Source organism: Mustelus asterias, chromosome 9 (genome assembly GCF_964213995.1).
Source record: "Mustelus asterias chromosome 9, sMusAst1.hap1.1, whole genome shotgun sequence".
In the NCBI taxonomy this organism is placed as follows: Eukaryota; Metazoa; Chordata; class Chondrichthyes; order Carcharhiniformes; family Triakidae; genus Mustelus; species Mustelus asterias.
The window spans coordinates 38,416,903-38,434,633 of NC_135809.1; the positions used below are offsets into that span (position 1 = coordinate 38,416,903).

The following is a 17,731-nucleotide window of genomic DNA, read 5'->3' on the forward strand; positions in this document are numbered from 1 at the left end:
AATGAATGACATGAGTTCTCTTAATTCAGTTAATGTATCACTTTTGATGCAGAAAGAAGTTTCCAAATTTAGAAAGACCTTGGTTATAATCCATGATTTGTGCTATATTGAATAAATGCATAGAACTACATTTGGCCTCGGGTCTATAAAGTGTAAAGGGGTTCCTGTTCCTGATTGCCAGTCAATGGCACTTGCTAGAAATTGGCTGTTTGATTTTCAGGTGAGATGTACATAAGGCTTGTATCTTTCATGCTGTTACTCTCCAGGTTCACATATATTGATACCTTGGCACAGTACTTGAGGGTAACCACTGGATCCTATCAGTTATTGCCTTATGAAAACTGGGAAGAAATATTGGAAGCTCAGTAAAGCATACTGTTAAGTAGAATGGCACTAGGTAGTCTTCAGACCATAACAAAACTGCCCATAGCTTGACAATGTCAGTTTTCTTTGATAAATGTTTGAGTCGTGAAAGCTTATAATGTGCATAAAATGTGACTAGTGGTGCACCACAGGAATCTGTGGGAGTCTCAACTATTCACCATTTTTGTTAAAAACTTAAGATGATGGGATTGTAAAATTGTATCCAAGTTTGCAATGACACTAAGGTAACATTACGTACAGGCAGTGTAGGTGAAAGCATAAACTTACAATGAGACAATACTTGATTAAGTGAGGGGGCAAAACTATGGCAAATGAATTTCGGCAAAGGCAAGTGTGAGGTCACCTGTTTTAGCCTTAAAAAGAAAGGTTAAGAGTACTTTCTAAATATGAAAATCTAACAAACATTGGAAGTTTAAAAGTATCTTGAGGGTTTATGTACATTGACCATGAAAATAGCTAACCAGGTATAGAAATTAATCAAAGGCAAAATGAATGCTGGGCTTAAATGTAGAGGACTAAGCTACAATAGGAGATGTTAGGGAAGGGGTTGAAATCCTGTTTCAGCTATACAGAGCTCTGCGTAGACCATACCCTGGAGTTCTGTGCACTATACCTTAGAAAGGATATATATCCTTTGTGGGAGCGCAGTCTAGATTTACTAAAATGGTACCCAGACTCCAAATGTTAACTTGAAAGGAGCCACTCTTAGAAGTGATGTTAGAAAACACTTCTATGCACAAATGATAATAGCAATGAAACTTTATTCTGAAAACGGCTGTTGATGCCTAGTCAATACTTAATTTTAAAACAGAGGTTGATCAAAGTCTTGATAACCAGAGATACGGCAAAGGTGAATATATGCAGTTAGGTCAGGGATCAGCACAATTTCACTAAGTGGTTGAGCGGGCTCAAGAGGCTCACTGGCCTACTCCTAATCCTGTTTTCATATCTGATTTGAGATTGTTTTCTAGGATAAGAGGGTGAGGATGTTTCTAAACTTCTGCTTTTATTTCAGGCATTGGAGCTAGATGCAACCAATGAAAAGGCCCTTTTTAGAATGGGTGAGGCCAGACTCGCAATGAACGATTATGAACTGGCAAAAGAAAACTTCCAAAAGCTTCTGCAGCTTTACCCCAACAAGGCAGCCAAAGTCCAGATTGGAATCTGCCAGAAAAAAATAAGAGAGCAGTTGGACCTGGAGAAAAAGATCTATGCTAAAATGTTCCCAAAATTTGCAGATACCAGTGCCAAGGTAAGTATTGGAGTTAACAAACATTGAATCTTTTAAGCATAAGAACTTTTAGAAACTGGAAAAGATAGTTAAACCAGAAACCACTTCTTAATAAGGGTGGCACAGTGGTTAGCACTGCTGCCTCACAGGGACCCGGGTTCGATTCCCAGCTTGGGTCACTGTCTGTGTGGAGTTTGCACATTCTCCCCGTGTTTGTGTGGGTTTCCTCCGGGTGTTCCAGTTTCCCACAGTCCAAAGATGTGTGGGTTAGGTGGATTGGCCATACTGGATTGCCCTTTAGTGTCAGGGGGACTAGTTAGGGTAAATGCATGGGGATATGGGGACAGGGTCTGGGTGGGCTTATGGTCAGTGCAGATTCGATGGGCCAAGTGGGCTCCTTCTGCACTATAGGATTCTATGATTCTATTTAATTGATCACATCCCTCCTGTGTCCAAGAATGCATCTAAATGCCCCTTAAACAAATTAATACAGTGTGCTTCAGTGGCAACTTTTAACATCACCCTTTAGATGGAGAGAAGATCCATCTAATTCTTTCATGCTTTTATCCTGCTTCACCACTATAATGAACAATTTGCCTAGATCACTCAAGTTATGTTTGTAACCTCAAATTATTAGGGTCACTTCAATTTATTTTTAAATAAAACTATGTCCAACCACTATATTTTCTCAACGTAAATTCCTAATACTGTATCAAGAATCACCTTTTGTTGCTTGTCTATGGGTCACCTTGAAGGTAAATTTCTTATGATTAGGTCAGAACTACTCAATATTTCAGATGAGGTCTGCCTAATGCCTTCACCAAAGTCTTTGATTCTGATTGTATTTATTCTGCCTTCTATTTGGGTACAAATTTTCTGAAATTTAAAATTTTACTCCCATGTAATTAATAAAAAAGTATTAAATGAAGTATTGATTCCAGGCTTGATCACTGAGCTATCCCATTTATTTTTCCAGCCTGAAAATTTCCGATATATGGCAATCTTTTAATTTTACTAGCACCATATTTGGGATTACCAGATGAAGTGGCTGTTTATTTGGATTTTAGAGTTTTTTAAGCAGTTTGCCATTTGCACCTTAAGTTTTGTATATTTTTCCAAGAAAGAAAATGAGAAAATGTGTTACGTTGTACAGTCTTGAGTAATTAAAACAGACTCTGCCCCAAGGTCACCTAAGATGGAAGGTTAACTTCTACTTTCTTAAAATTTTAATTCTGCTAAACATGCTTTTACTCTTCACGTCAGAAATAAAGATTTTCACAAGAATCTATGAGAAACCCAACATTTAATTGGGGCATATTATTTTAAGTTTGCACAATATCAGTTGAAACATTAGTTTTAAAATTTTGTCCTGAGGAGCAGAGATGTTAATCTGAAAACTGGAAGTATTAACCATTAATTACCTGCTCAAGTGTGACTTCTCATTTTAGTCAGCAGTTGATTATGTGGAATGTTGCCTGCCGTTTCAATGGTATAATATTGTACCATTTAGACAGGAGAATCCCGTGTTTAATCCCTGGTTGATACTCAGTTTTCTGGTCTTGGTTTAGATGCATCAGTTGGTATTCAAGTCCCTGAATTAGTCTGAGTTCCCGCTACTAAATGCAACTTTAGTGATCCTTTCTAGAAAGCGGGTGTATCTGGACGCACAATGGGATCAAAAGTTGACTGCTGTAATGTGCCCACCCACACTTAACACCCATTTGAACTGTATAAAAGTTATAATTTGGATATCAAGAAGCATACTGTGAATTTATACACCAACGTAAGTCATAAATGAGGGAAAACATTTAGGAAGGTAAAACAAATGGAGCAGTAAGGTATAGCCATTAAGTTGTACATTTTTCCTGAGAAGTAGTCAGTCATTAGGTATGCAATATGTAATATTAAAACCTTCTATTATTAACAAAGGGCGCTATCTTGTCACCTTGCTGTGCCCAGCGATCAGTGTGGTGAGCTGGAAAAATAGTGTGCGAATCTAAAAATTGGGTGCGAATCGGTTTGCTATCTTACTAGACCCTTTTTAATGGCACGAAACTTATCAGCATGAATTTGACTCTCTTTCAATATCATTAGCGAGTTCAGCATGCACACCGTCTGCTTCCTGAAGTTTCCCACCTCTCCGGCATGATGTCATGCCAGCATAATTCACTATTGCTCTATAAGTGTGGCTCAAGTGCAGCAGTAGCGAAGGAGAGTGAGTACCACTGAGCACCAACCCCTGGAGTGCAAGATGGGAGAGGGTCTCAGCCACTGCCATAGTGCAGGATGGGGTGGGGACTTGCATGGGTGCAGGAATTGGGCAGGGCTCATGCCAGTCTGGGGGTCCACAAGTCGGGAGTCGCCAGTGGCTTGGGGCTCGTGTTGCATGCATTCCCCTGTGCCCTCTGGGTGACCCTACAACTTCTTAACCTTGACTACACCTTGGTGCTCCTCCAGAATGCATATCAGAGCTGGAGGCGGTCAGCTGTGTCCTGCGCCCTGTGGCATGTGATGACCTTGGCAGGCATCCCCTAGCAAGCCCCGGATGACTTTCAGTTCTCGGATGTAGCCACGCCACGCTGTTCAGCTCCCTCTCTGCCTGTGAGATGCACCGTGTCAGGAAGGGGGGATTTGGAAGGGTTGGGGACCGGGTTCTTCTGGGTAAAAGGCTCTGCGTGGGTTTCAGCCCTCCTTCCTGCCTTGGAGTGTTTGTTTCCCCCTGTGACATTCCGTAAGACAGCTGGGCAGCTGGGGTGAGCTCCAGAGGCCTTAGCATCACCTGGTTCTGCCAGTTCTGGGGGCCCAACTGTGTCTGTGCAAGTCCTCAGTGATGTCCAAGCTATGGAGCCCCTCAGCCATGGTCCTCTGAGACTAGATGTGGAGATGCCAGTGTTGGACTGGGGTAAACACAAAGAAGTCTCACAACACCAGGTTAAAGTCCAACAGGTTTATTTGGTAGCACAAGCTTTTGGAGCACTGTCCCTTCATCAGATGAGTGATGAAGGGACAGTGCTCCGAAAGCTTGTGGCTTGTGCTACCAAATAAACCTGTTGTACTTTAACCTGGTGTGAGACTTCTTACTGTCCTCTGAGACTAGGCCATGCCTTGAACCCTGCTACCCATGGCTACCACTTCCTGCTGGAGGCGATCCACTGCAATCACCGCCCTTGCAGTGTTGGCCTGGGTGAAACACAATGGTGGCACTGCCTCCTGCACCAAACTTCACTGTCTGTGTGGAGTTTGCACATTCTCCTCGTGTCTGCGTGGGTTTCCTCCGGGTGCTCCGGTTTCCTCCCACAGTCCAAAGATGTGCGGGTTAGGTTGATTGGCCAGGTTAAAAATTGTCCCTGAAATGTGTAGTTAGAGGGATTAGCGGGTAAATATGTGGGGGTAGGGCCTGGGTGGGATTGTGGTCGGTGCAGACTCGATGGGCCGAATGGCCTCCTTCTGCACTGTAGGGTTTCTATGATTTCTATGAAGGTTATGGGACTCCTCCAAACAGCCTCACAGTTGCTGGAATGTTACTGACAGCCCCTCCTGCAATCCCCTGCTCTGTTTCTGTATCTCCAGCAACTTCGGGAGAACTGATCCCAGGGGCCAGCTGTTTCCTTGGCTTCGGGAGACCTCCGTCTTTCCAATCCCTCGGACGTTCCCATCTCCACCTGATGTGCATCTGCGACTGGGGCTCACCAGAATGTGCCCCAGAATCCTCATCACTAACATGTATTTGCACTGGTGGATGGTGCATGTGATGCCTGTGCCAACTGGTTGGTGCTTTCTTTGGGGCTTTCCTCCAAGACTTTTTCTCAGACTTTCCATCCAGGGTGTCGACCAGGGCCACAAGGGAGATGCCGCCTCCTGTCGCGCCAGTCTCATCGAGGTCATCTGCAACAGAAGACGCATGGTTCAGTGAAGAGAGGGCCAAGTATCTGGGCACATTGCAGCTTACCTGGGATAGGTCATATGAATGAAGGTTTTGTGGCTCCTCACCTCTGTGGCGCTCACCGACCTAGCTGTCGTTCACAGCTCTATCCTCGGCCTCCCCTGACAACTCTATGGCTCGCTCCTCAAAAAGAGTCAGGAAACTCAGCTCGGGGACCTCATCGCCAGTCTTCACCTGCTCCCTCCTATTATGGGCCAAAGGAGGGATTGAAAGAGGGTGGGTAAGTCGGGTGCCATATGTTGGCACTGTGCCTTGACAGGTGGTGCCAGAGGAAGGTGCTGGAAGGCTGTGGAGTGTCCTGGAGTGGATCTATGTGGACGTTTCAGGTGCGACAGATGGGACTGATGCCAGTATGGGATGGGCACTCACCTTTCCCCTAACTGGCCCTCAGTCCACTATGTCAGTGTGCGGACACTGACAGCTGCTGCCGCCACTTCCCAGACAGCATTGTCAGCTTGACCCTTGGGTTGCCAACCATCTTGGGGAGAAAGATGACCCCCCCTCTCCTCCACGGTGTCCAGTAGCCGACCCAATTTTCCCTCCTCAAACCATGGAGCTTCTCCACAATGTGCTATCATCTTGGCATGACTGACTTGAGTGCTTAAATACAGCCCCCCTTGTTAATGGTGCACAGCTGTGGCCATTTTGGACGAATCACTCACCTAGAGCCTCCATGCTGGCATGATTCGCATGGCAGCTCTTTCATTGCACCAAGTGTCAAAAGATTGTGATACAGAGTGCGCCAAAGAGCTTGGCGCAGAAAACATGCTGTTGCAACCTGACCGTTGATATTCCATTTACACAGTTAATGTTGTAGTGTTAAACTGGCCGGGCACCAAAGCCATCATTTTGATGGGAGAAATCCCACGTGCAGCAATAGTCACAATGTGGCTGAGTGCACATGCAATTGTTTCCAGGTGCCTGACTGGTTAGTATCAGGAGACACGACAAACAATTTTTTCCTATAATAATTTTCAAACTATATTTTAACAGAAAGAAGTTCTCAAAACAAAATCTGAAAAGGAATCTGCTGTAGTGATAACAGAGGAAGAAGAGAATAAGGAGAATCTAGATGAAGGTGGCAAAGGAGAACCCATGGAAATGGAAACTACTCTCAAGTCTCAGGAATTGGATGCTACAGCATGAGTGATGTGGAATTTGAAGCTGCATTACTTGTTTGATTTATTTTTTAAAGCTTTGTTATAGTACAGTATCCTGTGTATTATTAATGCACCATTAAAGAGTTTTACTTACTCACCTGAGTCACACAAGCTATTTAAAAAAGAAATGACCACACATGCTGGAATTGCTGAGTTTCTAAGTGACACTGGATTGGCCGCAGTCAGTTTAGTTTTCGTGTCCTGCCTATGGCACTGTGACATTGTTAGATGACAAATGAGATGAGCCCATTCTTGAGAACAAGTAGGAAATAAAACTGGAATAAGCAATTGGTAGCTCCATGAATTATACCAACTTGAAAAACAATTCACTTTTATTTAATTTTAATTCCATACAATGGAATGTATTCATTCCTCTTTCTGCATCTTTCCACTGGTGGTGTCATTTCCTCCCTCCTGCCTCAATACAGATATACATTGCTTTTTTAATGAATGATCCACTGTATTTTTTTCCAATTACAGGATGTACCTGAGAATTGACAGATCAGTGATCTGTTCCTGGAACTTGGATAAAGATGTATTGTTGGTGCTGTTACTGCTGTGCTACTGAGATGCTGTTTTTTTTAAAGCAAAGAACTTTGTTTTGATGTTTGTAACTTGTGTATAAGTATCATCAGGTAATGCAGCTTTATTGTAGACTTACTGTATTCCACAGAATGGCACCTTTTCATTTTTACATATTGATGATTGTTACTTGTTCTTCATCAAAAAGACAAAGTGGAAGAGATGGTCTTGTATTACATAAAATCTCCAGCATAGAAAGACCATTCAATCCAACTGGTCAGTGCTACTGCTTATGCCTCACAGAGCAACCTCCCCCAACTTCCTCAAAGCCTATTAGCATCTCTGTTCATTTCTCCCTCATGTTTTTATCTAGTTTCCCCCTAATGCAGCTATTCAATGTGGCATTAAGTTCCACACTTGAACCACTTTTTAATACATATTGGATTGCCCATAAATAGAAAAATGCTCTCTGGGTCCACCTTCTGGAACTCTTCATAATTTTAAAAAATTCTATTATATGATCCTTCAGCCTTCACTTTTCTCAGAGAACCCCATTTGTGTGTCTTCCCCTTTCTTTTAAAGACATATGACTTCTTGTTTGATTCTTGTAAATCTTTCTTGCACCCCAGCAATTATGCACTTCAAGCCACACTTGGTGAATGTTTGAACCCCGCCCCCAGTGGATTCTGAGGGGGGAGAGGTGAGTGAAATTGCATAAAGAAGATTCCCTCTGCATTTCCACCCGCCCCAACCTTGTAGCAGGTGTAACTAGCTCTCCTTAATAAGGCCAGGTGACCTCCTCACTCCTGCCACTTAGTGCCAGACAGCTCCCTGCAGTGTCTCCCAGCCACTGCAGCATTCTGCCTGGAGAGCTGCCAGCCAATCGGATTGACTGGCAGTTCTGAGAGGTGCAAGTTTCTCTCGGGTGAGGGGTGGAAGTCCCAATCAACACTCATTCGAATGTAATTTGACATTGGTTGTTCGTGTCAGCGGGGATGAGTCCCCAATTCAATTTTTTTTGACAGGTTATAAGTAGCACCTTGCAGTACTGTCTACTACCCTCTTTGGAATCGACGTGGTTTGAATAATTTTGCTTGCAGCTGCCCTATGTGATCAAACCCTCACCCCCCAACTCCCTTTATTAACCAGATTTGTGCAACTCATTTGATTTGATATTACAACACAGTATTTCCTCTAGTACACCAAAAAATACACATTATTTACATCTTATCAAAAATCGGTGTTCTCTTGCTTTCTGATTTTATTTTGTGACTTCTTTGGATCTCAGACTTTCCTTATTTATAACTGTCTAGATGCTTTTCACAAACTCAATCTAATGCAAAGCTAGTACTCAAGCACCTGAATTGATTTCTATAAATTTCCCATCCATAAATCAAAGACAGTATTACTTAGGTTGTACAGTTATTTCATAACTTTAATCTAGCTTAATGTCAACAACATTTAAGAGCAAAATTATATAATGAATAAAAGTGAATTGCCTACTTTGCACAGGTTAAAATTACCCCTAATAATTGTAAAACTGGTGAGATTTTATTTCTGGCTTTGAAATTTAATTGATTTCAATTCTTTGGCATTTTTTGTTCAAAATCAAACCTAAAGAACCCTACTTTATTAAAAATACACAAAGCAATGTAAATTCTATAATTTGCTATGCATTGATAACTTATTGCAGCTTTTGTCTTACTACTAAGTCACATAAAGGCTTATCTGCTTTGCATCAGGACACACTTTACTGGGCCATTATTTCAATTATGCAGAAAGGCTGTGATTCCAGTTCTATGCAATACAGTAACATATGTCTTAAGTGCTTGACCTTCTGGTGGAAAAATAGTGTACGATTTGCATCCAGTACTTTGTTTTCCAGCTTGATTTATAACCAAAAGGTGGTTGTATGTAAATACTTTTTGTTTTGTTTGAGGGCAGCATAGGAGTAAAACCAATAATAAAAATTCAGGAACTTAATACTTCGCACAATGTTTGTATATTTTGTCTATACATTTAAAATGTGGATGTAATTTTGAAAACTTGGATCACTTTTGTTCTAAGGCTGCCACACACCAAAGCAACTTTTGTATGCCCAGGAAAACAGTATTTGTCCCAGAGCTGGGCAGCAGGTTATCTCAAATGTTGATCCGGATTCATCTCTGCAGAAGTTATTCTTTCTCAGGTGATTTTTCATTATGTTAACTAAATAATTAGACATGAAACAAGACTACTTATTATTGCCTGTTTTTATATTTGAAGCTGTTTAGCTTTTGCATGGGCATATAAAAATAATTCTCTGACAAGATGGTGCTTCCATGGGACATCAGGGTTTGACAGCATTGAAACTTGATGTTGGATTTCCCTTGAAGGCATGCTCCACTGATGAGGTGAAGAAGGACCTCTAGTCACTGTTCAATGGCAGTGGCCCAGATTCTTTTCCTAGGTCAGAGTGTGTACACAGATATCTTTGCAACCACTGCTTGGGAAAATGTGATGGCACTCTTAACTAATTGTAGCACCTCTGCTCACCATTCCCAAGGTCATCTGCAGGCTTGGAAGTTGAGCGTGTTCCTGGATCCCATCTCTCATAATTTACATGCAAAAGGGCAGGTGAGCAGTCAGCCATCTTATTGGGGTGGAAATTGTAAAATAGGAATGTGGCAGGAGGTAACCTTTGTCGAAATCTCAACTTCCGAGTTTGACTTTAACACAAACGCACACTAACACAAGATACTTAACCGACAGATTCTTTATTTTTTACTTGCCAGCAAGGAGAGGGTGCTTGAGGCAAAGGGTCAAAACACCACTCCACCGGACAAAGAAAATCATTATGGTTTATACAATTCTACAGCTCACGTTAGCTGGACACAATCCAATCAAAAGGGTTACAAATGACATAAATTGCATATTGATCCAATAGAATGAAATACTGAACATCCCTGGGCTGTGTGATCACGGTATCTTGTGGGACATCAATATATCACCATCAAGCTTTGTGAACTGTTCTTGAGCCCCTTAATATTTCTCTTAGACATCTTTATCTAATGTCTCTTATTTTGACAGCATTACAAAGCAGCTTCATTAAAACAGTCTCACATGTGACTGCTTCAATTGATAAAGGGGGCCTACTAAAGCTATTAGTATTTTATGGCCTTGTTAGTGAAGTTAACTGAATCTCAAAGGAATGTGGTCAAATCAACTTGCTTTTGGGATTTTCCCTGATTATACTCCATTTTGATAAGTCTGTTCATTGCCAATATAAATGAAACCTGTTTATATATTGTCACAAGTAGGTTTACATTAACACTGCAATGAAGTTACTGTGAAAATCCGCTATGTATATGAATATACATATGTATATCCCCTATGAAACATGTATACATATATGTGGACTAACTAATTACTGTAAAGCAAATAATAATTGTTACAAGGTATTAAAACACCTAATTACATCTACTGAAAACTTGCTCACGATTGATAAAAAGTAAATACATCTAAGTTGATTAAACAAAAAAAACCTAGCAGAGCCTGGCAATCTTATGATATGATGTGGAGATGCCGGCGTTGGACTGGGGTAAACACAATAAGAAGTTTAACAACACCAGGTTAAAGTCCAACAGGTTTATTTGGTAGCAAAAGCCACACAAGCTTTTGGAGCTGCAAGCCCCTTCTGCAGGTGAGTGGGAATTCTGTTCACAAACAGAGCATATAAAGACACAACCTCAATTTACATGAATAATGGTTGGAATGCGAATACTTACAACTAATCAAGTCTTTAAGAAACAAAACAATGTGAGTGGAGAGAGCATCAAGACAGGCTAAAAAGATGTGTATTGTCTCCAGACAAGACAGCCAGTGAAACTCTGTGGGGGTTACAGATAGTGTGCCATGAACCCAATATCCCGGTTGAGGCCGTCCTCGTGTGTGCGGAACTTGGCTATCAGTTTCTGCTCAGCGACTGCGCCGTCGTGTGTCACGAAGGCCGCCTTGGAGAACGCTTACCCGAATATCAGAGGCCGAATGCCCATGCCCGCGGTCACAGGCATTTGGCCTCTGATATTCGGGTAAGCGTTCTCCAAGGCGGCCTTCGCGACACACGACGGCGCAGAGTCACTGAGCAGAAACTGATAGCCAAGTTCCGCACACATGAGGACGGCCTCAACCGGGATATTGGGTTCATGGTACACTATTTGTAACCCCCACAGAGTTTCACTGGCTGTCTTGTCTGGAGACAATACACATCTTTTTAGCCTGTCTTGATGCTCTCTCCACTCACATTGTTTTGTTTCTTAAAGACTTGATTAGTTGTAAGTATTCGCATTCCAACCATTATTCATGTAAATTGAGGTTGTGTCTTTATATGCTCTGTTTGTGAACAGAATTCCCACTCACCTGCAGAAGGGGCTTGCAGCTCCGAAAGCTTGTGTGGCTTTTGCTACCAAATAAACCTGTTGGACTTTAACCTGGTGTTGTTAAACTTCTTACAATCTTATGATAGCCCTTTTCTATCTTTCTACGCCGTGTCTAACTTCCTATTCTGGGTATATAGCAAAGGAAAATCCAGCTCAGGCCTCCAGTTTAGAGGAATTGCTGTTCATAGTATGGTTGCTGCTAAAGTTAATATTTTATTTACTTTAACTGGAGGGTTATGAATATACTTTACAATTGTTTTACCAGCTTATGCTAACTTCATAGCTCCTGACTGCAGTGGTTTAGGCAAATGCAATGGAATTCCTGGTAAACGTCTTTCACGCTTTTATACAAATATTTAATCACTTAAAATCTAAATCCCAATCTTGCTTTAATGTGCTAAACAGTTTTATTGAAGCCAGTCAATGATTTTGCCTGGCATAGAAACTTCAGCATAGAAGGACACTAGCAAACCAACCAATGATGGATTTGAGTTTATAACCATCTGCTGTAATCTGCAGTTTTCTGTATCCTTTTAATGGTTTTCCCTGAGTTTATTTAATGTATGAGATCTCATCACTGCAACACAATTCATTGCACTGAAGCTATTTTTCTAGTAGTTAAACTTGAAAGTATATTGTGGGATACTGGTAGATAAATGCTTATCATAATCATCAAAAATGACACTTTTTCATTGGAGACTTAGGTAGATTTTTATCTTGTTGCCTGCACATAAAGCTAGCATTAAAAATTGGCCAATGAATGTGAATCTTTTTTCATTAAAATAACCATTTAAGTTATTTTTACATCCAGGTGACAAGTTAAAAATCTGTCTCAACACAAATATTCTTAAATTTATGTCTTCACTGATATTGGTGAGAGGGCTTTAGTACATGCAGTAGGATTTTTTATTTGCTAAATTCCTACAATGTAATATCTAGATTGCTTTGCTACTGGATAAAGGCAGAGAGAATTTGATAGGCTATGGGCTCCAGCACTTGTACTGCAAAGTGAATAATTTGCTCTTGTGGTGCTGTGGGCTATTTACTTCTGTCAGCTACTGGACATGTTACACATCAAGTAAAAGGAAACCATTAATTTTTGCATGCTTGTTGGTTGTGAGCTTTAAAAACTAGCAAAATCTGACAACTCAAAATAATTGTAACAATTTATTTTAAACTGTGTATAATCAAAATCACTTCATTTTAAAGAGTGAAATACCTAAAACGCAAATCTCATAAAATGCAAGCTTCTCTCTTATGGTTTATTGCAGTTCATTCGGGAGTCTGAGTTGCTGTGGAAACATGCATTTTAATAAGCATGTTGTAGTCTCCTACATCAATGCCTGTCACTTGCTGTATATATTTCCTATTTCTAGATGGCAGCCTTGTCCACATCCTAATTTCGACCATATCCTATGAGGCTGTGAAATATTTTATGCTCTCATTTTATGGGCATTTAAAGACTCGAAGTGGGCAATTTGGATCTGGTTGCTTCTGTTTTTGAGTCAGTTTGAAACAGTTTATATGTGACAATTATTCCCCATAAGATAACTAAACTACCATTGTGAATTTGATCTAACACCATATCCTCTACTTAAACTGTCACTAGCATTGAATAACTAGATTCATTGAACCAAGCCTTATTAGTAAACTTAATGATCTCTAAGTTACTGCTGCAAAACGTCTCTCAGCAGGAAAGTGTGGACCTCACAGCAATCCAGCATATAATGAAAATGAGAAATTTGGGTGTTAAAAGTCAGATGGTGCTTTTTTTAAAAACTTGAAACATAATGGAGTTGTGTAAAAGCCTTTGTGCGTAAATAGGAAGATAGAAATAAGGGATTAAGAATATGGGAGAAATTTGATCAATCTGAGAAGAATGTACATTTATAGAACATCCACTTCATGATATTCAGGTCAATTATTTTTAAGTCTTTGTTATACAGACAGATATGGAAGCCAATTTACAAAGTTTCTCAGATAGCAGGTAAATGGCCTGCTTAATATATCTCTTGTTGGCCAAACACGGAGACACTCCATTATTCTTCAGATAGCGCCATAGGATTATTTACATCCACCTGAACACACAGTTAAGCCTCCGCTTAACATTCCATCAGAAAGACAGCATCTTCAGCAGTGCAGTGTCCCCTCTGTCGTGCAGTCGTATGTAATCACATCTGGTTCCAGCACAGGATTGTTCACATACTGCTGATAATAAATGACTAATTGTAATTATTATAAAACTCCAATGAGATTTTAGCTTCAGTTTTTGAAGTTTCAATGTGCGTAATCTCCATTGCCATTTGCTATACCTGCAGCTGTGCCAGGTCTGCCCCAGGGATATTTCAAGCCACCTATATATTTTTAAATCCGGTCCTGCTTAGGCTTTTCTTAATTTATCTTGCCCAGTTTATAAAACAAATTGTACCAAGACAGTTGATGTGCTGACATTGCTTATAAATAGAAAATGTGAAGCAAGGTAACAAAGGTCTAACTTTATATCAATGCCTTTTATAAAGACAATCTCACAAAAATGAGAGCTTTCTTGGAAATCGGCAAACTGGAGACATGAGAAGCAGTTCAGAAGGATGAATGGTCTTCCCAGGCTTCTAATAGTATCTTTTATTTCCTTTTTGTACAGTCCCACGTCTAACTCGGGCCAGGAATTGCTCAGGTGGAGTCAAAATAAGCAAATTGCCCTGATCTCAGCAATGGGAAACCAAGGTGGTATGGGCTATTACACTCACCTTACTGGTAAAAAGAAGTTTCAAACAGTAGTTTCTGTAGCTAAACTTTCTTCAGCAATGTACCTACAAAGATCTATTCTTCCCACTGGTTCTGACAATATATGACCACTGAACGACTTCAACTTCCCTCCGTTCTTTTGGGCCTTTTCCTGAGCAAGTTTGGTTATTCTGTATTGACCATAGAGGAGGAGCAGCAAACGATTGAACAATGAAGCAGCAGCATTGAAGGACAATACTCTCCCCATGGAACATATAAGTAACACATCCTATGGCCATTATAGCCAGGGACCTTGATACTCGTTATGTCCTTTTGTCTTCCAGAGATAATCAGTCTTAGCATGGTGTTTTGCCAGTACCTTGACTTGTCTGGAAGCACTGAAAAGCTGTCCTATTGTTCCAAAGAGACCCCCTACCAGTCCTGTCTGGCTAATGGTGCATTCATCACCCATCTTTGGTGTCTCATGTCTGTTTAAAAAGAATACAACTCTGGTCCTTTTTAAAGGCCAATATTTCCATATAAAAAACACGAGTTAGGTCATATCTAGAGTACTGTATAATTCTGCTCACATTTTAGCTATGAAATAAGATTGGATACATATAGAGTTTTTCTTTGAAAGAAAGGAGGCCTAGAAGAGATTTGATTAAGATGTACAAATTTGAGAGACCTATGATATTGTGAAAAGGGAAGGACATATTGCTTTTGCAGATAGATCAATAAGCAAGGGGCAAAAGAACCTGCGTGGAGATGAGAATTTTTTTTTCTAGAAGCATTAAGCTTCATCACATTTAAAAATTACTTGGATGTGCACTTGAACTAATGTAACCTAATAGGTCTACGAACCAAGAACAGAGATGTGAGATCAGACAGTGAGTGATGATACAGGCATGTTGTGTTACAATGATTTGATATATGTGACCCTCGATGTCAATGTTGTCCATCATTCAATTGTGTATTGTAGCTTGAATGTATGCCTTGAAATATCACATTATATCCTATCAAAGAGTAATTTTTGTTTTCAATATTTGACAGTAAATTTATTTGATTTGGTATGACAATTATGCCATGAACTCTCATGGAATTGGTTCTAGCAACTGCGGCTTGTTGTTCTTGGTTCGTACAAAGTGTGCCTTTCTGGGCTCAGCAGGCTGGCGTTTCAGCTCAACCCAGGTCCCCTGCTCCTTAGCTGCTTTCTTTGCTGCTTCATTCACACGCTGCAGAAAACTATCTCTGCTTTTTGAATGCTTGATGTGCTCAATACGCACATTAATTCTTTTGGCGAGGATCTTGCCCTTGACTTGCTTGTTGATAATAACGCCCACAGCATGCTGTGTAACATTATAAATTCTTCCAGTCTTGCCATGGTAACATTTGTGGGGCATACCCTTTTGTACCGTGCCTGTGCCCTTAATGTCAACAATATCGCCTTTCTAGTAAATACGGAAATAAGTAGAAAGAGGAACAGACCCATGTTTCCGGAAGGGTCTTGCAAACATATATCGAGTCCCCCTCCTCTTACCCCGGGTGTCTGTCATCTTGAACCTTTACTGCAAGATGGCGGAGCTCGGCGGAATATTGTACAAGGGTATGACATTACCAAACATAAATGTACAAAATATTGGCAACTTTGTTACGTGCAATCTTCAGAAATTCCTTAACATATGCCACCTTCTGCATCTATTCCCAGGTCCTGTGCACATAGTATACAGTGTGGAGCCTGATTACCACTTCGTACCAAGCACAGTTCACTTGTATAGTCTAAAAGGCGGTCCAGAGTCTCATGTAGGACATCACTCCTTTCACCTCATGTAACAGGATGTCCACTTCATCAGCCATCAGACACGAGGCCGTTGCTCTGTCACTTGTCACAGACTTTGTGTCATGCCTCAATATGGCTTTACCTCACTTAATTCTTTGCCTTTTGCTCCTTTATCTTCCTAAACATTTTTGGTAAACTATTTGAATTACATTCTATAATAAAATTTCATAATTTAATTCACCATTTGCTTATTCAGCAATTTACCTTTCAGTAGTTTGGGCAATAGTATGCAAGGACCATAGTCCTTTTCACATCTCACACCACCCCTAACCCCCTAGTTGCAACAATGCAATCTCTGGCTTCAATTAGCAATGCCAGGAGAAATCTACCAGTAATGTCCCTACAATACGCATGTTAACAGTTTAGATCAATAGATTGTTAGGTAAAAGTATCAAGGGATTGAAGAAATGCAGGATAAATGGAGTTGTGCTAAAATCAGTCATGATTTCCTATATTACTGAACAGGCTTGAAGGGCCGAATAGCCAATTTCTGATCCTATATTTCTATATTCCTCTTTAAATTAACTTTTCCCTTGATCTGATTAGCTTGAAGTCGCACTTTGAGTTAATTTTATAAATACCAAGACAGTAAAGATTGCACTTGTTTATATCAGATTTCCAAAAGGTCCTTTAAATCCCGCACTGTTTGAACAGGCATTCCTACAGCAACAGCCAAGAGAACATTAAGTGGAAAGCTGAAAGGATTCAAAAAAAACAAGACATAGCTGTTTAAGTTGTACATTTTGTTGTGAATTGAAAAAGGTGACTAGCTTCACTGGGCTATGGTGGTTATGATGGTTGATGGCAAACGCTTAAAGAGAACTTCAATTATTTTCACTGCAGTGACTTTAAATGAGTTTAGTTCAACTAAAGATACTTATCAGCTATAAAATTCCTGTCTTTCAGCCTGTTCACATATTTCTTTAATAACAGGGCTTCCTGGTAACCTCTGTTCTCTTTACAATGCCCTTGAACACCAAGAACACTAATGCAATCTTTCGCAGGATCTTAACAACATTGTGAATATAATATTCAAACATAAGATTTTGGAAAGCTTCCTTTTCGCCTGTTCCTCAGTCTTGCTGACAACACATAATACTTGGAGAGTCAGTCAATCAATGAAATGGTCATTTCTCACTGTTTCTCATTTCTTCCCCTTCTCAGTGTCCCACTCAAGATGTTAGGAATTGGACCAGGCTCACGGAGATTTTACTGCACTCAGCTCCTGCAGCTAACATGAGTGAAGCAAGATGCTTCTCTGATTTTACACTCATGTCCTGTTGGTTCTTCTCTCTTATTTCTACAAGGAGGGCATCTGCAGAGAAAAACGAGTTAAGTTCAATTTTCGATTTCACCTCCACCAGACACGGGAAGTACCTATCCATTTCTGACTTCCATAAAAATGAGGCAGTGATGATATGTGTTAAGCTATGGTCCATTATCATTATGTACATTGCTTAAACCAGCTGAAACACCATCTGCAGAAGACTGCCTCATATGGCTCATACT

The 17,731-nt window shown here is 40.5% G+C and overlaps 1 protein-coding gene and 1 pseudogene across 1 annotated transcript in view; one reads left to right on the top strand and one right to left on the bottom strand.

Moving 5' to 3' along the window:
- LOC144498624 (peptidyl-prolyl cis-trans isomerase FKBP4-like) overlaps positions 1-9,229 on the top strand; it is a 29,237-nt gene extending 20,008 nt beyond the window's left edge. The window contains exons 9-10 of the mRNA XM_078220015.1: positions 1,400-1,636; positions 6,552-9,229. Coding sequence (XP_078076141.1) covers positions 1,400-1,636; positions 6,552-6,704 — 390 coding nt within the window. The 3' untranslated portion in view covers positions 6,705-9,229. The remainder of the gene's footprint in view (positions 1-1,399; positions 1,637-6,551) is intronic.
- Positions 9,230-15,461: 6,232 nt separating this feature from the next.
- LOC144499104 (large ribosomal subunit protein eL21 pseudogene) lies at positions 15,462-15,938 on the bottom strand (annotated as a pseudogene).
- Positions 15,939-17,731: the final 1,793 nt, after the last annotated feature.